Raw genomic sequence first — 23780 nt, 5'->3', positions numbered from 1 at the left:
TAAAACTTAGGGATCCATTGAGGCACTCAGCACACAGGGTCACTCTAAGGAGACTTGGACCCATGAGTTGAAGCTACGGGGTGAGGATCTGGGCTCAATCAGTGGAAAAACTTGACAGAATATAGAACTACAAAGAGACAGAATATGCTGCTTCAGGAAGAGTGGATTCTTCACCCTTGGGGGCATTTAAGCAAAGCCTGAGACCATTTGGTAGGGAGGCGATGTCACGCAGAGAGAGACTCTAGCTGTGGATGGGGGTTAATGAGGTGACCGTAAGCTCTACTCTAATGCAGAGCTGAAGGCATCCCTCCACGTCTGAAGAGGACGCATAGGTCAAGCTGCCCTCCCTTCCCGACCTTCAGTTAGCACAGTCCACTCCACCCACAGCTCTAACAGGGGCAGCCTTTGTCCTGCATGTTCCCGTCCCCAGCCACAGGGATTGGACCAGAGGCAGACAAATGACTCAAGGGAGACAACCCACCGGTCACCCAGAAACCCATCACCTCCTCTCTCCCAAGACAGCTCTGAGAAGCACAGACACTTGTGAGAATGTGCACTTGAATGGAAAGGTCACGTGGAAAGGGAGCTGGGCTAGCACCGCTGGGCCACACAAGACCCAGGAAGGTCCAGAGAAAGGCCTGCATTAAAAGGCGGCAGGGAGGCTGCATATCCCAGTGAGAGAGGGTTCCACTGATCCCATTTTTTTATTGTCCTAGAATGGGCAGGAAATTGCCTATTATATCCTGGTAATGAATCTTCCTTTTACAGTTCAAAACCTGGTTACTACTTCTCTCTGAGTGATTTTAGCAAGTTACTTAACCCTCTGTGCCTTAATCTCCTCATCTGTTAAATGGGGATAACCATAGAACCTGCCTCATAAAGGTTGTAGTGAGGATTATATGACAGACTATGTGTAAAGCCTTTAGTCAGTGCCTGGAACATAGTATGTGGTCAATTAATGTTACTAATATTATCATAATTAATTATGCTAGCATGGGTGGGCCTCTGTTCCTGTCAACCAACAACCCCTGACTGTGACTACGGTCAACGTGTTCTCAATATGACTATGGCTCTTGTAGCAGACACTCTGCTGTGTGAGGATGCAACAGCCATCTGTGAGCATGCGGAAAAGCCAAGGTCATCACAGAGAGACAGCCCAGAACCCTGGCATCACACTACCCCTGGAACTGCTGACGTGTGGATGTCTTGTCAACCACTTATTTCAGCCCCTTGGAGTCTAGTAGTCTATTGTGGCCAAAAGCATTGTGATGTAGCCTCAAGGACAGGCAGCTAGGACACTGTAGGCACAGCGCAGCTCCCAGTGCTAAGTGGGCCATAGTCCACTTACCCCCAGCCTCACACAGCACCATGGCCAGAGCAGAGAACAGAGAGGCACAGCCGTTCAGGACAACCACCTGGGGGTGACACATCCATGGGACAAAGGTGAACTGTTTAACAAAGGACCAAGGACCTGCACCTCTGACCCTGGATGGCACAGAGGGAGTGCCAGGTTGCAACTCGATGCCCCTCAGGGCTATGTCACAGCAAAGCCGCAGGAGGTACTGAAGGCCCCTCCTAAAAGCCAAGTTCATTCCCGTGGCTTATTTGTGGGGACCCTGCTCTAGGTGAACTGAGCAAAGAAGAGGGAGCTGCTCAGTCAGTCTTGCCCGTAGGTATGGAGGCAAAGAGGGGCCACAGGACAAAGCAGGGCAGAAATCACACCCAAACTCTAAGGGAGGGGCAAAGGGAGGGAGTGTTCCTAATTCCTCTTGGAAACAAATCAAGACAAAGTGAAAGGCAGATCTCAATCCCCCTTACCCCTGGCCAGCCTGAAGCTGGGGAAGGGGAATGAAAGTACAGGAAAGAACAGAGGGGGGCCACTCACATTCTCCGGCTTAAGGGGTACAGGGCTCCTGCAGTAGAAAGACAGGAACCTGGCCACTTCCTCCCGGAGGCTGCAGATAAGACAGACAGATGAGCAGTGCTTATCAGAGGGTCTTCAACTCAGTCCACCGCAAAGCTCCTCTGGTGAATCTTCAGGCAGTGGCCATTACCAGTCTATGTTTCCCACAAGGGAAATGTGGGAAATGTGATCAGTAGTTGTCTCCACCCACTTCTCCCCCTCCCACCCCCAACACCACCCTCAGGCATCGAAACTTTCATTCTCAGGCAACCCATGAATCAGCGGGGGTCAGGGATATCATAGGCAACACTTTGTAAGTAGATCTAGCTAATAATAATAATAATATAACAATGATTATTATCATAATTATTATTGCTAATATTTATTGAGCATTTACCTTATGCAGGTGTAATTTGGAGAATTTTACTCATTTAATCTTCATAACAACCCTACGATGCAACTATGATTATTATTATTCCCATTTTACAAAGAAACTGAGATGAAAAATTAGGTCACTTGCTGGTAAATGGCAGAGTCCACACTCAAGCCCAGAGATCTGATGTGAGGGCCCACCATCCTGATTATTGTAAGAACATGTGCTTTGGAACCACTCTTGGAATTAAGTCGTACTCAGTCACTACGCCCAGGACAGCATCTGGCCCCTAGTTAGTGCTCAGGAAGTACAAATTCTTACAAGTATTATTTACCATCTCCCACCCTACCAGTAGGAGCAAGCCCCAGCCAGCTCCCCTTAAACTGACTCTGGCTCCTCTAAAGCTAGTGAGAAAGTAGGTTCAAGGAACCCTTGTATGAAGGCCCTCCCCATGCCTCAGAGCCAAAGGAACCAAGCCAGGGAGCTCCTGAGCTGGGGTGGGACTGGCAGGAGACACCAGGCCCCTGCAGATGCTCCAGGAGACCCCATGATGCCCTGCCAGGTCTCCAGGACCAGGTAGGCCCTCAGCCTAAGGCAAGCTTTCTGGATCTGCCACTATTAACATTTAGGGCCACATAATTCTTTGTGGTAGGTGATATCCCGGCATTATAGGAGGTGAAGTGACATCCACTTCCCAGTTATGACAACCAAAAATATCTGCAGACATTTCCATATGTCCCCTGGGGAGCAAAACCACCCTGGGGTTGAGAACCACTGGGCTACGGCAACTACTTACAACAGATGTCCCCTCCAGTCAGGGTACTGCAACAGAGCTGGCTTCACCTGCAGCATGTCACTCTGACTCAGCTGGGGCAGAGAGGAAAGAGCAGGACTAAGGGTCACACATGCTAACAGTAAGGGCTAGTTGGCATTACCACGTGCACCCACACAGCACCAGGGCCTCTAATGCCAAGGACTTGGTCTCCTCATCAGAGAAACTGTGAGAGGGACTCACAAAAACAGCATTCCCAGGCCTGTTTTGCTAATGAGGAAACCAAGGCTAAAAAGGTCAGGTGACTCAGCCAAGGTCACAGAGCTAGCAAGTGGAAGAGCTGAGAAAATACCTAGAATGTCTGACTTCTAGTCCAGGGCTCTTTATTCCACACTGCCACCTACAGAACCCAGAGGGGTGAGTTTGCAGAGGCAGTGATGGGAGGCCATGCTACCCAGCTCCTCCCTCGGGGGAAAGGAGAGGTCCTGGAATTGGGTGCCATCACCCTGGTCGTGGCTCCAACTTCTGGAGGGACTCAGGCCACTGTCATCCTGCAAGCTCAGTTCAGCCCCACACTTTGGAAAATGTGACCATTTCCAGACCACTCCCACCCTGACCAGGCGCTGGGTCAGTGACTCCCGGGGCATCATACACACAGTGTCAAGGAGAGGCAGGGTCCTAGGGCAGTGGGACCACAGGGTGGAAGGTAGTCAGCCACTCGTATATAACAGTCTTCCCCTTTCTCCTTCACCCTGCTAGAGTATGGCTCAAGAAATCTGATTATTAAATTTTCAGGAATTTTGCAAGCTGTGTTAATAGACAGCAATTTCAAAAATTAAATTATACAAATTATACATAAATTATATAAATGAATTATATTAAAAAGAAAGGTAGTAAATACTCAGACAATATTGTTCTTGATTATGTTACATTTTACTATTATCTGTGCTCTTGAGGTTTTTTCTGTCTATGTGTTTAGAAGGGAAAACACTATACAGGGTGAGGCAAAAATAGGTTTACAGCCTGGCCGGGCGTGACTCAGTGGTTGCGTGTTGACCTAGGATCCAAGTGACCAGGGTTCGATTCCCGGTCAGGGCACATGCCTGGGTTCCGGGCCTGATCCCCAGTTGGGGTCGTGCAGGAGGCAGCCGACCAATGACTCTCTCATCATTGATGTTTCTATCTCTCTCTCTCCCCCTTTCTTTTCCTCTTTCTGAAATCAATAAGGATATATTTTTTTAAAAAAGTAGGTTTACAGTTGTGAGTACACAAAACGAGTTTATTTTTGTATTGTTATTTATTAATTTTTGTATTATTTTCCATATGAACAACTGTAAACCTACTTTTGCTCCACCCTGTATATGTGTGCCACTGCACTTCTCTTCCCAATTCTGTGTGCAATAATGTCACATCAGTAGCTTGAAACTGGCCATGGTGGAAGTATTTACACTATGGAAACTGGCAAAAGCTACAAATCAGCACCACCACCCCCAGAGCCAGTTGTTCATTACTGACCATACACCCACCACTGAGTGTTTCCCCTGAGAGCAGGGACCCAGCTGACAGAAGGGTCTGAGTGAGGGGCAGAGCCTGAAGAGAAAAAGAAGTAGGATCAGAGTAGGGGAAGTGACTCGCCCAAGACCACACAGAAAGTTGGCTCTTCTGGGAGAGGCATTCTGGGGAGTCTAAGAGAAAACAGGCCCTCGGAGCTGGTGATGCCACCCAGAGGTGCACCAGGACTTACCCGCCTGGACAGAAGGTCAAAGCAGAGCTTGTTTTCACTGGTGCCCAAGTTAATGATGCCCTGGAGAGGAGAGGTACAGAGGCAGGGTAAGCATGACAGAGAGGGGGCCAAGGGAAGGTCAAGGAAGCAGCAAAGTGGGATCTGTTCAACACTTTGCTCCACAAATAAAGAACTTGTTACAGCTCTGAAGATATTACTGGTAACAACTTACAATAACCAGGACAGATAACATCCATCATAAAAGCAGCTACCATTTACTGAGCGCTCCATGTGGAAGCACTGTGCTAATAACTTCACATACCTGATATCATTTCACTGGGACCATTCTATAGAACAGGTAACATTCTCTCATTTTAGAGATGAACTGCACTTCAAAGAGGTTAAATAATTAGCTCAAGATTACATGACCCATAGGTAAAATAGTTGTGACCCAAACCCTAGTTCTGCCCCAGCTCTAAAGTTGAACAGTTGATAGTCTATGGGTCAGAATCCACATTAGAGCATTCCATGGTTCTCAAATTCCTCTTTCACAAATCAAGTTTCCCTTAATTAAAACTGGGCCATTTTCTGATCCGGGTAATAAACTGGGGACTTTCTATGCTACATCAGAAGTCCTCTTGGAGGTCAGAGGACCACAAGTCCAACCTGACAAGAGCAAGCTAGATGCTGCCCTGTGGGTCAAGGCAGGGTATCCCACCCTGCAGTCCTTTACTGGGTGCCAGTGGGAAGGAGGGCTTCACTCACACTGGGGTTCTTGTCCTCATCATACTCATCCATGTGGTAGGTCCTGTAGCCCTCCTCCGCCGAGTCCCAGAACCATTTAATGAGTCTTCCTCTTGAGGACAGGTGGGAGCCATCAGAGGAGAATGTGGGGATGGGATCACCCACTCCATAGATCTCTGGCAGCTTCTGGTCTGGTTTTCCAGAGCATTCTCTCTCCAGACCATCCGGGTAATTACTGTCCATGCCCTGTGTGGAGGCTGGGCCCAGACATGTGGGAGGTACCCTGGATTCCTTTTTAGAGAGGGTGAACATCTGCAAAATGATAAAAGCACACAGTCAATGCCTGATCAAGGACCTTCCCCAGGACCAAGCATCCAAAATGAATTGGGAGTCATGGGGCCTCCTCCTTTCTCTACCTGCCTCTTCTTTAATTTTATATACGAATCACATCCTGGATCCCTAACTAGCTGTAGCTATGTGTGCAATCACTTAGAGTAAATTCTGCTAAGTATGTATTCTGTGCCAGGGTATGCACTTGTTACTTTTATACGACTTCAGTTTTATTTTTGTGGGTTTTTCATTCTGCAGTCTAAGGAGTCACCAGTGGTCTTTTTTCCATTTTTGCTGACCTCAATTTCAAAAAGCCAGGTTAAAATATTCCGGCTTAAAGGAGAAAGAGCCTGGAGTTTTGTTTGGTTTTTTTTTTTGGGGGGGGGGGGCGTGTAGTGGTGACTGATGTAAATAGGGGTAAAGGGTGGGGTGGGAGTGTTGGTGGTCTGAAGCAGACCTTGGGTGGGGACTGAGGGGTGGCTAGTGGGAATCTCCGCAAGTGCAGCCAACCCGGGAGCTCCAGGGTCTCCTCCTCCCTCTCAGTGGAGGGCGGGGTGTGGGCCTGGCGTGGGTGGTCTCCTCCTGGGAGCGGGTGGGAGCTCCTCCACTTTCCGAGGCAGGCTCCCCATCTGCCCAGCACGTATAACCACACCTTCCTCACAGAGTAGCGATGAGGCTGTAAGTATATGTTAATGTGGATAAAGCGCTTAAATCGTGGCTGATGGCCGAAGTCCAGGAACACATAACTCTTCGCTGATTTTCTCAGTCCTAACTGACAAGTCCCACACACCAAATAACGGGGACACAGCCAATGATGGGGGACGAGCCGGCAGCACAGGGACCCTGGGGCTCCCGCTGACCTGTGCTCCACGAAGTCTCCCCTGGGGCCCGCCTCTTTGGCCGGGTGGCAGCGCGCACCCGGGCCCTCCGAGCCCAGGCCCGCGGAAGGGCCCGGCGGGGCGGGGCGGGAGGCGGGCGCCGCTCTGCGCGCCGGAGCCGAGGGCGGGCTCGGGCGTGCGGGGCGGCGCCCACCAGCCTCGGGCCGCAGGGGGCGGGCAGAGGAGCGCCAGGGCCGTGCGGGGCCGCGGGCCCTCGCGAGGGACCGCTCCAGGGTCCAGGACGTGGAAGTGCGAATGCGCCCAGGGCTTCCCGACGGAAGGACAGACTTCCGCGGAGTCCCGGAGCCCGGCGCCAAGGGAGGGCTACCTGTCCGCGCCGCGGGGACCGCCGACCTGGCCGAGCCGGAGGAGCGCCGCGGGACTCGGGGGGCGCGCTCAGGGTCCTTTCCTCTGCGTGACACGCCCTCGGCGCTCTGCGCAGGGACCGCCCCGGGACCGTCCGGGAAGAGCGCGCAGTTCGCCCCCTGGCGACCAAGGCCGGGGGCGCGTCCGCGTGGCCTGCGCGATTGGGGGCGCACGGCGGGGGGCCCGCGACCCTCTGGGACCCGCCGACCGCCCAGGCCCGAGGAGAGGGCGGAGAAGGGGACGGGGCCCGGCGCCCAGGGCCCAGACCTTGGCGAGGAAGGGCAGGCCGTCCGCGGCCGCTGCCGCCTCCGCGCTCCGAGGCCTGAGCCTGAGCGCAGTGTCGCCTCCTAGCTCTGGTCTTCCCCCGCTGGCTCTTGGGGGTCCCCTCCCTCTGCCGCCTGGTTTAGTTCCCCAATGTTGAGACAACCGGAGCCACGGAGGTTTCTTGGCGACTGTATGCCTGGTTGGGGACCACGGAGAAGCCTTTCTGGATTCAGGCGAGGGCATCCTTAAAACAGCCTTCCCCGAGGAGAGTTTCACACCGGAGCTTGTACTTTCTCCCTCTTTCGTTCTGTGCAACATTAGTTGAAGTCTACTGTGGACCCTACGTGTTCTGGGGCTTGGCAGCGAGTTAGACTTCCCACGGCCCAGGGATGCTCAGAGGCTTGAGTAGAAAAGTGTCCTTTCCCCAGGAAAGGACAGCAGGGCCCCTCAATACGAGCATGGCTGGGAAGACTGCCGCCTTCTGACCGGTCCATATGTCTTCACCTTGGCCTTGCCCCTAATTAGCATTGTGACCTCCACAGCTCTCATGACTTTTTCAATCCTCTGGGTTTTGTTCTGTAAAATAGGCCAGTTCTCTCTATTCAGGTGATAGCATTCTATTTAACTCAGGTAAGTAGTCTTATTGAAAGCCTGTTTTGCTGCAGACCTCTGCAGAGTGCTGGGATACAGTTGTGAGCAAATCGAACAGCAGACCTGTGTGGTTGATTGGGAAGGTAGACTCACAATGTGGTAACTGTTCAGAAAGGGATTGCTGAGTGCCTTGGAAGCATACAGCAGGGAGGTTTAACCCTCCCCCCACAAACACATGCACCCCTGCCCAGGAAGCCCTACCCACAGGTTCACCCTACACTCTTAGCAAGTGATGGCTGAGCTCCGAAGGGTAAGTCCTAGTTAGGTAGCTGGACGGTGGGGTGTTAGAGCAGAAGAAACATTTTGATGGGGCCTTGAAGGCTAGTCAGTGTAGAACATTAATGAACAATAAAAATCCAATACTTCTGGAACTTACCAGATTTGGGAGAAAAGCCAGAGATACAAGCAGGGGGCAGGTCATGAATCTTTGTAAATAAACCATGATAAGGACTGTGGAATTCTCATTGAGGGCATTGGAGATATAGAGAGAGCAAAATGGTTTTTTAAAAATCAAAAGGTATAACTATGAAGCCAAAATAAGGATAAATAAAGTGGATACTAAATAATGCTTGATTAACCTGAAAGAAGGCAAGCAGGAAGGAAAAATGAGTGTGGATGCAAAGGAGCCACATGCTAAACCTGGCAAGCTCGGGGAAGGCCTGCCTGGTGGCCTTGCAAACTCAGACCTAAAGTAACCACAAAAGATGGTCTTAAATTAAAACTTTTTAACTAAAAGCAGTCTACAGTGGGTAGTCATGCCCCAAGACAGTATTTTTCCTTCACAAAGGTTAATTTTCACCTTAACTAAGCCCGTCTGTGTGTTTTTTGCATCTGAGATAACATACCTGATTAAAATGTGCCTTTGTAAAACAAAGTAATTTCCACCACCCCCATCCCTTCAATGCACCAGGGTGGAGACCTCCAATCCTCTCATTGTTATTGTTATCTAGTTAACTGTTGACTGTTAACTATCCTGTACCCACCTGTGTAAAAGAAGTCTGTCTATCATTTTACCTTTTATCCACTCCTGAGGTTTGGGAGATTCTGCTTCTTCAGAAAGTGTCAACAACTTGGCTCAAATAAATTCACAAAAATACTTCACAGGTTTGAATTTTTTTTATGTTCACATGAGTAAAGAGCATATGACACAAATAGAAAAGGTAGTTGACTCAAATGTAATCACATTAATAATAACATTAAATAGAATGACTAAGGACCAATTAAAAGATCAGACTGGCCCTAGCCGGTTTTGCTCAGTGATTAGAGCATTGTCCTGCAGACTGAAGGGTCCCAGGTTCGAGTGTGATTTTGGTCCAGCCCTGGTCAGGGTGCCTGCAGGAGGCAACCAGTAGATGTGTCTCTTTCACATCAATGTTTCTCTCCCCCGCACCCCCTACTATCTCTGAAAAGCAATGGAAAAAATATCCTCAGGTGAGGATTAAAAAAAAAAAAAAAAGATCAGACTGGATAAAACACCGAGATACAAATATATGGTGTTTGCAAGACACACATTTAAAAAGACAAATGGTGAAAAGTAAAATTGGAAAAAAATATTCCATGCAAATAGCAATTGTAACAAGATGGCAACTATCCAGAAAACAGAAGACTGGTGTTGGCGAGAATGTAGAGAAATTGGAATCCTAGTGCACTGTTGGTAGGAATGTCAAATGGTGCAGCTGCTGTAGAAAACAGCATGGCGTTGTCTCCAAAAATTATAAACAGAATTGCCATATGACCCAGCCATTGCACTTTTTAACATTGTACTGGGGGTTCTAGGCAGCATAATTAGAAAAATAAATACTGAAAAAGACAAAGGAAAATTAGCAACATGATCATGTACATTGAAAATTCAAATAAATCCCCCCAAAACAATGAGGGCTAATAAGTGAATTTAACAAGGTCAGTGTTGTTGGGGATGGTTCTTTCTGGGTCTCTCACATTGCTTGTCTTGCAAGCAGGGGTACTGACTGCCTTTGTCCTAGACTATGTTTTCCAAAGGTATACATATGAAATGTATATAGATGTGAATGTTTATATAGCAAACTGCCTTCAAGGACTACATATTAGCTTCCATTTTAGAGATTCTCAAGAGCACCTCTGGTTTCCATCTTTTCTGATCCCATGAGCTCCCTTATTCATCTAATGAATTCCTTTCCATTTCCATTAGCCATAGTTGATTTCTAAAGAACCTGGCATAGAGTAAAAAACCTTGAAGAATCAGGAGTTATGTTTTTTTATTAAAAAGCAAAACAAAACCAGAAGATAGTCATTGAGGAACAATAACCACCAAGCCTGGACCCAAAAGAGAGGAAGGTCACAAACCCAAGTAACTGAGCACAGCCATCCATTGGTGCTGAAAGCTCTTTCATCGTCTATACAGTGACAGGAGCCTCTGCTCTGTGCGCTCCGCATCAGTGCTCTGAGCGAAGCCCAGATACGCAAGGGCTTTGCGGAGACGCTCATGGGCGGTGTTATTTGGACAGCTGAAAACACTAGAGATAAAAAGGAAGACACCAGGCTTGGCACCAGAGATTCATTTTAAAATCTTTTTGCAAAGGCAAGAAGGGAAGGAGCTTGTATGCGGAAGCAGGAAGACCTGGAATTACACCACCACCCTGCCGTTTGGCCCCTCGTGTGGAAGGTGGCTCTGACCTTGTTAGCATCCTATGGGACACTGCATCCAACCCTGGAAAGTCTCCATCAGTTAGGGATCATTATACCCTTTCCTTTCTTGCCTGCCCCAAACAGCATTCTTCATGTATAACCAGACTTAGAATTAAAAAATGAAATGGGCAAAAAGTGTAATAGTTCCCAACGGTGATTATAAAGAGGAAGGACAACCAGGCCTGGAATTTAAGAGAATGTGGAATTTATTAGGTACCAAATGCAACTATAAACCATCTAAAACAGGGATGCAGAAAGCTCCTTTGTTTCTCCAGGCTTTCCCACCCCAGCCCCATAAAAACATTTTGCCCACACCCAATGGTGAGCGGAGAATAAAACACTCCGGTCCTCAGCGGCCGGATGAGAGCGAGGGCACCTCCTCCTTCAGCGCATCCTCCACTTGCTTCTCCAACCAGTGCTGCTGCTGGGCGCCTACTGCCTGGCAGAACCTGTGCATGGCTGGGGGGTCCAAGTGCAGGCAGAGAAATAGAACTAGTGAGTGTGCAGGCAGGCCCCAGGCAATCCCAAGCCATGGCAGACGTTCACAGACCCGTTCAGGGATGTTGACCTTCAGCCCCCCCTTCTTTGGGATGCTTTCCCAAGTGTACCACCACATCCCCAATGGCTCTTTTTCAGCTTCATTGTCACAGCATCAGCCGGCCAGACACCTTCATGTCCCATATCAAATCCTATAACCGGGCTATGGCCCTGGACTCATCAAGGTTTCTATTCCCTCCAGGGTCCCCTCTCAGTCTATTCTGCATATTAGCTCAAAATTTATTTCTGTAACATAAATGTTCTCTCTTCACTGCTCTGTTCCCAACAGGTAGAACAGTGCCCAGCATATGGTGAGATGCAAGAGATCATTGTTAAATGAATGTCATGTTTTCATAACCTTCAGAGGAGACTCTGAACTCCATAGAGAAACATCCAGGGACGTCCAGGATCATCTACCTGTCTCTCTCACCTACTGGACTCAAGCCCCACAGGGCAGAGAACCACTTCTGATCAGGTCCAGTGCCCTGCTCAGTGGCAGGTGCATATACTCCCTGTTTGCAAAGGAACTAAACCAGAAGATGAAAGTGTAAGCCTTCTATGGTATAGAGGGGCTGTAGCCATAGGCTACTGAAGGCCAGGAAGGGAAGACCCAGCTATTGGGTTAGTAGTGGAAGATGCCAGGATTGGGAAGTCAGCACCACTCACCGACTTTTAGGTGGAGGGGTTTATCTGAAAAGGTGAGGCGGAACCAGCCAGGCTCCTTACACATGTAGGCCTTGCCAGGGGACAATAGCAGCTTGTGGTCCAGGAAGCGGCGATAAAGGAGCAGCTCTTCCTCAAATGTGCATGGGTCCAGGTACTAGAAAAGGCAGAGGGACAGAGCTGAGCCCAAGGCCCATCAGGTAGGTCTGCCCAAGGGCACCTGACCTCACTCCCAGAGCTCACCTTTTTCAAGTTCATCCAGACATAGAGGCCAGAGCCACGATTGAGAAAGGGGATACCCAATGCCTTCAACTGGTTAGTGATGAACCTGTGAGCTTCCTGCAGCCGGGAACGATTAGTGGGCACATACACGTTGTCAATCCATTCTGGATGGGGGAGAGAATACTGTCACAGGTCTTATGCCACTGAAATGCCAAAACTTCTTTATCACATGCTTCCTATCCGGGCTTCCTGGCAGCTGTTTCTGTCCAAGGCTGACTCTGTATTGTATCTGAGCTGATGGCATTCATACCCAACACTCACCTCCTACCTACAGCGCTGCAAGACACATCGGGCTTCTGAATAAACCGGTAGGAGCATTTTGTTTGAGCTTACACTTCTGACACTAAGAGTCAGGTATCCCCCTGTAATAGGTTGATGCTGCTGGCGTCAACTGAGCAAGTACCCACAGCTCCCCGTTACCTCCAGCCTTACAGCCTCAAACAGTTGTCTTTGAGGAACCAAGACGTGTTTGGCAATGATCTTAGCCCAGTTGTTCTCAGGACTGGCAGCACATAGAACCCCCTGGGGAATTTTTAAAGGTCCTCATGGCAAGGTTATAGCCCCAGATCATCTTAATGAGAGTCTTCGTGGGAGAGCCCACACATCAGTATTCACGCTCCCCACATAATTCCCATGGGCATCCCAAGTTGAGTACCAGTGTTCAAGGGGCAGGGAACCTGGTTTTTGCTAAATATCAAAGGGTCTGGCCCCATATGGGGAAACAGTTGAATTTCTCCTATATACCTTTCTGCTCACCAAAAAATGAGTGTAAGTACTTTTCTAAACCAGATTATCTGGTTACTTCAGTTCATTTAAATATATCCCAGCTTTTAATTTAAATCAACTAGACTGGCACCTGTTGTAATACAGGGATTAAAGAAAGGGGCCCTTCTCTATGTTTGGGCCATCGCACTAAAAGGGGAAGTTCTTCCTGAAGCCAGCATTCACATGAGATCAAAGGGACTGAAGAATCCGGGGACCACAGATGTAGCCATAGCAGCTTGCCCAAAAAGCTGCTCTCCTTTGGCCGCCTTGGAAGATGAACTTAAATCTTACTTGAGGAGTCAGAGTGTTTATTCCTTTGTAATCTTTGCCTAAGCAAGCAGAATATTGGAAAAGGAAAAGAGACCTTGGCATAACGACAGATTTCTGAGGTTCCCACCTGAAGTCTTCGAGTATGATTGACTCTCTCCTTCCAGGCAGAGCACGAGCATCCAGATGGCCAGAAATTAAAGCCCATCCTGGCTTTCAGACCAGCACCTCCCTCGTCTGCCTACACCCTACTGCACCAGCTGAGCTGCACCCTGCCCTCCTTCCAAGTTCCTGTCCGCCACTGTTACACCCAAGACAGTGAACAGGATGTCAGTGGGCTGAAGGCAGGAGAGAGGCCCAAGCAGACCCAGGAATCCCCCATGGCCATGAGTTGCCAAGATGCCTGGATGGAGCTCGGTACCTCTGTCCTGGAGCAGCCGACACATCTTGTGCTGGGTGATGCCAGAGATGCCATGGAGAAAGCCAAAAGCGCCCACGGCAGAGGCCACGTCCTTGCTGTTGGTGTAGAGAGCGCCAAAGCGGAAGCCAGAGATCCCAAAGCCCTAGAGGAAGCGAGTAAGGAAGGGGACACCGGGTTGGTCTGCCTTCTGCTGTTGGCTCCCCTTCCTTCCCTACCCAAGGACAGGCAGCTGGGACTCACCCAGATCACATGGGTCCTTTTGGGGTCAGGCAAACTGGAGAGGAGACAGTACAGTCAAGGTTATGGAGAAATATTTGAGGGATGAAGACTTGGGGTCTATGTGGGGGGGAGAGGAAAGTGGACTTGAAGTCCTCTATCCTGACCTTTTGTAGAAGTCAATCATGATTTTTGATAATGTACTTTCTACCTTGCCCTCAAATATCTCATGTACAAATGGCATATAGACCCAAAGGTACTAGGGAGAAAGATCATACTTTGTTCATTTTCATATTTAACTCGGTTCCTAAAATACGGACAGTTAAATTTATGGCACATGAACTCACTGTACAAAAGCAGGAAACTAATGTTCTCATTCCAACTCCAGCTGAGACCAACTCACCTTTCCATGCTCAGAACGCTGTGGAATGGGAAGGGTTCATCGAACACAGACAGCATGGAAATCTCATCAATAATCACATGGAGGTTGTACCTGCAAGTTACACACACAAAAAAGGGGAAACATCAAGTTGAAGATGAAGATGTTCTTCACCTTCACCCCACTAAGTCCAAAAGTCTCTCTTCCCTGGCATCTCAGACCAAGAAGTTTGGGAAATGGATGCTTAGAAAGTGCTTATGTGACAAGAAGTGGAAAAGCAACAAAACCATATTATGATTGTTATGTAGGTATCTGCACATGGACAGGACTAGAAAGAAATTGGAAAGAAAAAGATTGGTCAAACCAGTAGCATGTGGGTGCATTTTCCTTCATTTAAATGTCAGTTGATTGTATACCGCTTTGCAGGGTACAATAGGCAGTAAGAATTGTTAGGGTAAATTATTTCTGGTTCTGACTTCTTGTCCATGAGTAATGGAAATTTGTCTAGTCCCAAGAGGTGAACTCCTACCTCTTGGCAAATTCCAGATATTCGTTCAGTGAGTCCCGGGAATAGATATCTCCCAGAGGATTATTAGGGTTGATCAGCACAAGGCCTTTGACCTTTCTCCCCTAAAAAACAAAGCATAACCCAATGAAAGGCAAATCCTTCATGTCTATTTCAAGTTCAGCCATGGATCAGTCAGGACACCCAATATAGGTCACGTAACCAAGGCCTAGGTAGGACCTCAAAGTAACTATGATACAGCCCACAGGGCAGAGCAGGAATCAGCCGTGGGGACTGCCACTGAGAGGGCTCAGGGCTCCTAGGATGACATGCCCCTGGGACATTGCCTCTTCCGAAGAAGGAGCTCGCATGGCCTTGCTGAGGAAGTTGTAGCAGAGTCTCAGCACTGAACCCCCTTCAAGGGCAGCAGTACCCACTTTGACCCATGGTTCCCTCCTTACCTTAAGCCTAGCATCAAGCAGAGCTTTCTCCAACTTGCCCACAGTCAGCTGGAAGTGACAGGTGGCCGCCTCAGTGACCTGGAACACACACACTGCCTGAGGACTGCCCATCTGAAAGCCTCTAAGCTTTGGTCCCTCATCCCCAGAAACTCCAAAAATCCTGTGCTTCATACCCAGGGCTCCCGCCCCACGTGCCCTCTTTGCCCTGATTTCGTTATCCTTGCCCCACCAGCACATATATGAGAGGAAAGCTAGCCCCCCACCCTATGCTTTCAAATGCCTTCCAGAACATTCCACTGCATAGGAGGGCTGAGCAGGGGGAAGGGGCCCATTCTCACCTCACTGTCCAGGTGGACATGAATCAGCTCAACTTTCGAATACAGGCGGGAAGCAAAGGTGAAGCCAGGATAGAAGGGCGTGGGGGCCAGAATGGCCTCTGGAAGCACAGGAGACAACTGTCAGTCCAGGGTCCCTGGGTCAGAACCTGCCAGACACCCCCCCCCCACACACACACACACACACAGAACAACACCAACTCTACCCACAGCGTAGGTGGCTCTGGCAATCTCTCCTACTTGGGAACTAATACTTTGGGGCTCAGGCTCTGCAAAAGTTAGCCATTCCTATAAACCATACTTGGGGAACAAAACTCAAGTGTCCTTGGGGCTACACTAGAGAAGGAGACAAGGGAAGAACAGTGCTGTGAATGGCTCAGAAGCCAGGGTGCAAATCAAGCCAGCCTTCCTAGCAGGATGAGCTCTGGGCACTCACAAGTTCTGGTCAGCTCAGGGCAGACACCAGTGGCCTCTGAGGTCCCTGCACAGGGAGGGCTCTGTCTCTCCACATAACTCAGCCCATCTGCACCTGGTGGCCTCACATGCTCTCTTCCCATCCATTTGGCCCATTGATGAGCTAACCAAGGACCTACTCATTTGAATGAAACTGTCTGTTTTAGTAAGTTTGTTCCATGCAGTCAAAGCTCATTAAAGTCTGAGGCTCTTGTTTGGGTACTGTTAAGAAGGACATTGAGAACAGATCTCTCAGCCTTATTTGATCTAGAACTAATTAGAAGTGTGTGTGTGTGTGTGTGTGTGTGTGTGTGGAGGAGGTGGTGATAGAAATTCTATATCATTCAAGCCAGTTTACCAGGGCTCTCTGTATTGAGGTTGAGCCCCAAAGCCCAGCTAATAATAGAATAGGTTGGCTCCCATTGTCACCATTCCTAGGGCCACCTCCTTGAGGACTGTCATGTGATTTCCTTCCACAATAAGTGGGATCCAAATCCCTCCTCACTCCTACAGAAATAGTAGGAAGATGTTCTAATTAGTGTAGGAGAGACCCAGCACTTTAGGGGAAGGGCCTTGAATCAAGATGCTCTTTTATACTAAGTGAACTAAGCCAGTCAGAGAAAGACAAGTATCACATGATCTGACTCATATGTGAAATCTAATGAACAAAATAGACCGCCAAACAAAACAGATCCAGAGACATTGAAGCATGCAACAGACTGATGTGTAAAAGCGGGAAAGGGGGGGAGGGGCTGGAAGAGATTGACCAAAGAATTTCTATGCATATATGCATAATCCATGGACACAGACAACAGTGTGGTGAAGGCCTGGGGGGATGAGCAGGGTAGAGAGGGTCAATGGGGGGATCAAAGGGAATATTTGTAATACTTTCACCAATAAAGATAAGTTACCAAAAAAATACAACACCACAAAGATATTCTTTATCCCTCAGGCCCAGTGCCTGTGTGCTGCTGTTTCCCTGAGGGAAAGCAGAGCCCATCGACTTACCACCTGGATCACTCACAACCATGGTCAGTGCCAAGAAGACAGAGAGGCAGCTATTTAGAACAACCACCTGAAGAAGGTGCACAGAGGACAGAAGTCAAAAACCAATGCCCATGTATGAAGGGCTAGTCCCCCTGTCTCCCTCCCCCTGGGTAGGGACAGGTACCAGGAGTCTCCTAAGATGGGACCCATTGGCCTTCACTCTGTCTTGACCCTGAGGGTTTCTGCTGGTTCTCCCTGTACCCTCTAGAAAATGCACAGTTCCTCATGAATACAGGCCTCCACCAGGCTGGAGTGAGGCTGGGAAACTGACTCACATTTTCTGGATCAAGCTGGGCTGGTGCCTTGCTGTAGTTGGTCAGGAACCGGGCCACTTCTTCCTGCAGGCTGTGGACAGACGCACAGAGACCTTGTGGTTTCAGGCCCAGGGGCCTTCCTTATTCAGTCTCTAGACTTCAGTCTTTTCCAAATTACAAGACATCCAACCTCATGTTACAGGGCTACTGACGGAGGTTATAGAATCCCCAGGGGACAGACAATTAGTGTGAGAGTTGGACAAGAACTCTGCCCTATGAATTATATGGTAGTGCTATTTTTATTACACCAGGCTGCCTCCTAAAGTTTTGCCCTGGACATTTTCTAGAGTTGTTACCCAAAGAAACAGAGGTAGCCAACCAAGAATCTGGCACATTGAGCCCTTCCCTGATTGAGGACTGGTGCCTGTGGACCTGGAGACCGTAGATCTGGAGGTTACTTACAGTGCATGTCCTTTCCAGTCAGAATATTGCAGAAGGTCATCATCAGTGTAGTTCATGTCACTTCGACTCAACTGTTGACAAATAAAGCATGAGGACAACCAGACCATGGAAGCCCAGCAGTCTTCATCCTACTCCCAGGATGCAGGTAGGCATTTGCCCTACAACACAGGACCTCCCAGAGGGCAATGGGGACACATGCTGCATGAGCCTGAATGAAGGGAGGCCCTGACCTCCTTTCAGATCACACAAGTAGATAACTTACTGGGAAGTACTTACCAACTTCTCCAACCATACACTAGGACCAAAGGCTCCTTTGTCAGCCTACCCAAAATATACCCATCCAGAGAATACCTCTGAACTGTCAGGAAATCCAGGAGGTCACATGTGGTATTCTAGAAGCTGTTTCCCCACTCCTGTTTACCCACTCCCTTCCCAACCTCCAAAGTCCCACTCCTGTGTCTACTACATGCTAGGGGGACTGAACATGGGTCCCAGCACAGCCCAGAACGTGGCTCACCCTTTCAGTCACCAGATCAATGCAGAGCTTGTTCTCATTGATACCAAGGTTAATGAAGCCCTGGAGAGGGAAGGAATCTGAGATCAGTCCTCTTGCCCAGCCCTGAGGAATCCTTTAAACATGTCAAAAAGTACCCATCCCAGGTGATTTCTAAAGGACAGCTCCAGGTCCCCTGAGGCAATTCAACCCATGTTTAAGTGTTTGAAACTTTTCCACACACCCAAAATCACACAGTTTACAAATTTTGCCCTTTAGAGCCATAGAGATAAAGAATAGTTATAGTACGTACCAGCTACCAGTCGTTGAGTTCTTATTGACTAGAGTTTTTAAGCTATCACTAGGCTAAGTGCATCTTGTTAGCTGCCTTCATTCTCACAACTCCTAAGAAAAAGGTTCTGTGATGATTCCTGTTTAAAGGGAGTAAAGCTAAGAAAGGTTGAATAACCTCCTAGTCATGTGACCATGGTGATGGGCAGACTCTACCTGCCTGCCCCAGAGCCTGGGTCCCTAAGCACCACAGACCCTGCCTCATAGCCATCTCTTATTTCCACTTCCATGTACAGGCCCTGCAAGTTATTAGAGGAGGTACAGTTCCTCAGAGTCCAAGGAGATACCAGGCTCATCTGGCCCCTAGAAAAGCACATGGCCATCGAGCACATGTCACTTAGCTAGAAACACAGGGGAAGGTATGAGCTGTGCTGTCCTCCACCCTCTGGCTGGAGAGTTGTTGTGAACCTCCCTTGCTGGAAGCCTTCCATTGGCTCCCCATCCCCCTTAGGATAACATCCTAACCCTGTCCCACCACCACCACGGGCTGGCTGATTCAGTCTGTAAGACAGAGCTGGCATCCATCCCCTCAGTGCTCTTAACAACATTATTAATGTTTGTTTCCCAATGGCTGATGACATTCATCTGTAGGCTGAGTTCCACGAGGACAGGTCCACTTCCACCTGTGACCACAGTGGCTCCTAGCGGGTAAGAGCAGAGACTTAGGGAAAGAAAAGAGGAAGAGGGGAACCTAGTTTTTGCTCTTTGCCTTTCTTGGGCATGTCACTCTCTTTTCTGCCAATTCCCTTATCGAGAGAGACAATGAGGCAGGGAAGCATGGGTGGGAGAGCACAGACTTGGCACGGAACTCAGTAAATCCTAGGGAATGGAGCTCTCTAGTGTGCCCTTTCCACCCCCCACACCCTTACCCAGGTGTTTTTGCCTCCGTGGTATTTGTCTCTTTGGTAGACCACGAAGTCCTGGAAGGTGGAGTGGTATAAGGCAGAGATGTCAATCCCACGGTTGGAGAGGTCATAGCTGATGAATGCAGTTTCCGAATCACTCAGTTGGTGACTTAGCTGGTCAGGCCCCCTGGGCGACTGGGCCAGCTGCCCACCTCCAACATCACCTCGGATGTCCGGGGAATGGAGAGGCAGTTGGAGCTCCAGGCTACTTGTGGCCCCAGAGTGTAAGAGGTTGACCACCTGGCACATTAAGTGGACAAGGATGGCTTCCTGCTCCCTGGTGGCCTGACTGTGGCCCTGCTTCTCTGGCTCCCGGTCCTGCTGCAGGTGCCTGGTCTCCAGCTGTGTGATGTAGTCCTCTATGGTCTGCCTCAAGCGCAGGATCAGCTCCATCACCTGGGGGTGGGGGCTCTGGTTTCTGAGGCCCTGGCCCTTTGTCTGGCCACAGGGCTTGTGGAGGGTGTCTGATTGGTAACTCATACTCTGGGTCTTTGTTTTGGACTTACCAGGCTGGCCTTTACCTGCAAAGAAACAGAGAGACCAGGTCCTACAGCAAAGTAGACTCCACCTGACGCTCAGGTGAAGGCCTGCACAGGGGAATTCTGCCAGATAGTTAAAGAAATATATTGTTCCAATACTATTTACACTGTGCTAGAGAATAGGAAAAGCATCCGCATTTTCAGATCAAGTAAATAGTGACATCAAATTTGACAGAGTTTAAATGAACTATGAACAAATCTCAGGTGTGATTAAATGATCAATACTTAAAAGCTAAATGGCACTTAGCAAACAAATCTAACAGCATCATCAGATAACCTTATGTCCATGTGGGGTTATACTGAGAGTAGAAGGATAGTTCAATTCTGCAATTTATATTAACTTCATTAATAGATCCTAAAGGGATAAAAATCACTTGATCTATAGATGCTAAAAAGACATTTGACAAAATTAGACACCCATTCTTGATTTAGAAAACTTAATAAAATGAATGGATACCTCTTTAACATAAGACAGTCTCAGACAAGAAACCAGCCGCCTACTCAATGGGAAAATTGAAGGATTTGAACCCCTAAATGAAAGATAAGGCCATTCATTCATTGTCAGTGTTAAATATCTAACATCACACCAGAGGTCTCAGCCAAGAATATTAGGCAAGGAAATAAATTAGAGTTAGAAATAGAGAATTTGATTATTGCTATTTGCAGATTGTTACTGTCTTGGAAGACACAAGAGAATTAACAGATGATTTACAAGAGAATTTAGTATCGTTATAGAATAGGTGCCCACCTCATGTTTCTGTAAATACAGTGTTATTGGACCACAGCTACACCTATGCTGTGCATATATGTCAGTCAGAGATTGGTAGCAAACACTAGGCCAGCATTTTCAATCTGGGTCATTTACCCAATTAGTGAGCCTAACGACTGCCCAACACTCAAATCCACATGCAGCTTCATTTTCATTTAATCCTAAATATTGGGAGGTAAGAATTCTCCCCACTTTCAGATAGAGCACTTAAGGGCATCATTTATTATAGTCCATTGAATGTAACAAGGTCGCCCAATATACCCGGGATGAGTATGAATAGTATAGGTTACTTTGGGGGACACAGAATCCTCTGAAACCACAATATTATCAATGGCAGCCTCTGGACCAAGGTCTTCACACACACACGTGACTTAATCCTCAAAACCACTCTATTAAGACAACCTCCATTAGCCTCACTTTACAGATGAGAAAACAGAGGTTCGAAAAAAGGGAATAACACAAGTTTGGGACGAGGGAGCTTTAAAGCTAAGTCTGCTACCCTCAGACCCCACCCCCCTCTTAAAAATCCTTCCCCAACGCCTCTTTCTGGAAGGATGCACATAAATTCAAGGCTTGGCATTCACTTTTGGGGATCCAAAGCCCAATAAGTCCATCAGTGGCCCAACCCCACTGAGCAGGTCCAGGAACCCAGTTGAAGCCCCAGGCAGTGTCTGGTCCAAAGCACCTCTCTCACTCCACATCCCATGGCTCTCCCAACCCTGCCACCAGCACTTACCTGTGTCTCTGTTTCCGCTCATCTCTTCTTTGGTCTAAAATCCTTATGCCGAAGAAATCGACCTTGACCATCAAGGCTCAGGCACTGCTCCAAGGCCCTCCTCCTCTCATGAAGTTTGCTTCCTGCGTCACGGCTGCAACTCTGCTTTTAAGAACCAAGTGCTATTCAGGGCAACCATGAGATCCACCTGTTCCCTTCCATGGAAATCTCCCCAGGAGCTCCCTCTTACCTACAATGGCCTTTCTTGCCCCATTAGAGAGAAAGGGTCAGCAGTGCCCACATCTGAGGTCACCACCCCACATTGGAGCTGCAGTTCTCAAACTTTGGTATCATTGGCATCACCTGGAGAGCTAAGAAAGGCCAAAGACTTGTGGAAGTAGGCTAGGGCCTGGCCAGGGAGGTATCACGAGATTGCCAGTGATTTGAATACCCTCCAACCTTTGAGAACCACTAGAGCAAGCGAATCTCAATTAAATCACAAATGAGCTACTCACTTTCCCTGTTTCAGGGGAGGCCCATGATTGAGAGTAGGCTGAAATCGGTTAGCCTAGGACAGAGGGAAAACTTGACAAGGAAGCACTGCGTGATCACCAGGAGGGTTGGTCTCAATCCCCAGCCCTACCTGACTCTGTGTCCTTGGCAGACCTACCCAGCTTTTCAAGTCCTCAGTTTCTCCTTACTGAAGGGGAGAGGGCATGACACCTACTTCACCAGGGGAGATGTGAAAGCTAAATGGGAGGACATGCCACATGATAGGGCAGGTAGAACTGCCCCATAACTGTGTCTGTTTTGCCCTGGTCAGCTCCTATCCTGCCTTCCTTGGGGGTTGACAAACAGAAGCAAGACCCAAAGCAGCTATAGTCTGAAAACATCCTGCCTTGTGACTGTTCTGCAACTGGAAATACAGGTGTTTGCTTAAAATGCAGGTGCCTGGGCTCCACTCAGGGTTCTGAGGCAGGAGGTGTATCACTGGGCCCGGAGTCTGCACTGGGAAACTGCCTGCAGTATAAAGCACACTAGGCAGGCAGCGCTCAGGCCTCTGCTCTAGCTGGGCTCTGACGCCTGCACTGCTCTGCTCCCAGACACCTGCTGGACTCCCTTCCTCTCCTCCTCCGAGTCTTCGCTCAGATCACCTCCTCCCGGAGGCCCACTGTGGCCACCCACATAATTCCACAAGCTGCTCCACCTCCCACACAGCAGTTCCCCACCCCATTCAACCTTTTCTTTTTTATAGCACTTTTCCCCTTCAAACCATAACTTTACTTATTTATTGTGTGCACAGTTTCTTTTCAGTCCCCCATTCTAAACTCCATGAGAGCAAGGCTCTTAGATTGTTTTGTTTATTGCTGTTTCTCAAATGCAAAGAACCATGCTGGCTCTTGGGGAGCTCAATGACATTTATGCATGAACAAATGAATGAATGAATGAACGAACGAATGAATGGATGGCACCATAATGCAATTATCTGAAGCCTGGTTCCCTTCTAGACCAGAGGCTTCTCAGCTTCTGCTATAGCTCCAAGGCACAGAGGGGGTTCTTGGTTAGTGTTTGTTGATTATTATTGGTAATTAACCAATAAGTGACTGAAGGGCAGGAATGAAGGAATCGACCAGCTTTAGGCTCCAGGTGAATGATGAGGTGAAATGAAGATTTGCCCAGAGGAAAACCTCATTTTCCTTAATCTCCTGCATTTCCTACAACTCCCTCAGCTGGATGCTCTCTCCTAACAGTGGGTCCCTCCCAGCACAGCACTATCACATGGATTTGCCAAAAGGGGTCGCTAAATCCTAACTTTCCTTCCTGGCTCAGAAAACTCAGGGCAGCTACAGCTGAGGCCTCAGAGGAGCCAGGGGGAGAGTAGAAAGGGAAGGCTTGGGAAGGCCCAGAACCCCTCTGAGTCGCTAGCATCTCTTCTGCAAGGACCCAGCACCAGGATGGGCTCAGGCAATTCAATCTCATTTGAACTCACCTCAACCCTTGTGCTCTGGGGGCCTCCTAGCATAATTGGTCTTACAGGCAGGACCCCAGGCTCAGAGTCGGGCACCTTGGGCACTGTTGCACAGCTAGAAAACATCAGTGGAAGGCTTAGGTTCCAGATTTGGCGACTGCTGTTGTTCCCTGCTCCACTCCCCTTCCAACCCAGCTCCTTTTGGCTTCTCTGTTCCAAGGGCAAAGCAAGATTCCTTGGCCTAACTTAGAAGGCCTTGGTTTTCTTTGCTGCTGGGGAAGGCATGGGGGGAAGCAGAGTTTCTCCCCCAAGGACACTGGCCAA

At 48.7% G+C, this 23780-nt stretch overlaps 2 protein-coding genes across 9 annotated transcripts in view; both read right to left on the bottom strand.

Annotated features, from left to right (window-relative positions):
• The window catches only part of LOC308565468 (exostosin-2), a 126016-nt gene extending 118837 nt beyond the window's left edge, over positions 1 to 7179 (bottom strand). Inside the window, exons 1-6 of one of the 8 annotated variants that reach the window (XM_081154691.1) lie at positions 7078 to 7175; positions 5537 to 5827; positions 4793 to 4852; positions 3073 to 3143; positions 1886 to 1955; positions 1349 to 1415 (exon numbers count right to left, since the gene is read on the bottom strand). In XM_081154691.1, coding sequence (XP_081010817.1) covers positions 1349 to 1415; positions 1886 to 1955; positions 3073 to 3143; positions 4793 to 4852; positions 5537 to 5827 — 559 coding nt within the window. In that variant the 5' untranslated portion in view covers positions 7078 to 7175. Of the gene's footprint in view, positions 1 to 1348; positions 1416 to 1885; positions 1956 to 3072; positions 3144 to 4792; positions 4853 to 5536; positions 5828 to 6302; positions 6516 to 6635; positions 6656 to 6705; positions 6796 to 7051 lie in introns of those variants that run through there. The other 7 variants (XM_081154698.1, XM_081154699.1, XM_081154694.1 and 4 more) reach the window with 7 other exon arrangements.
• A 3838-nt stretch (positions 7180 to 11017) lies between these two features.
• LOC308565550 (putative inactive 1-aminocyclopropane-1-carboxylate synthase-like protein 2) lies at positions 11018 to 19857 on the bottom strand (the record flags this gene model as incomplete). The annotated part of the gene is made up of 14 exons (XM_081154869.1): positions 11018 to 11127; positions 11872 to 12025; positions 12112 to 12254; positions 13604 to 13745; positions 13844 to 13877; positions 14223 to 14312; positions 14728 to 14828; positions 15165 to 15242; positions 15503 to 15600; positions 16961 to 17027; positions 17275 to 17344; positions 17716 to 17786; positions 18233 to 18292; positions 19429 to 19857. The coding sequence occupies 14 exons, from the start codon at positions 19855 to 19857 to the stop codon at positions 11018 to 11020; spliced, it is 1647 nt and encodes a 548-aa protein (XP_081010995.1).
• Positions 19858 to 23780: the final 3923 nt, after the last annotated feature.

This window comes from Miniopterus schreibersii, assembly GCF_964146895.1.
Source record: "Miniopterus schreibersii genome assembly, chromosome: 12".
Classification (NCBI taxonomy): Eukaryota; Metazoa; Chordata; class Mammalia; order Chiroptera; family Miniopteridae; genus Miniopterus; species Miniopterus schreibersii.
This window is presented reverse-complemented; position numbering and strand designations above follow the sequence as displayed.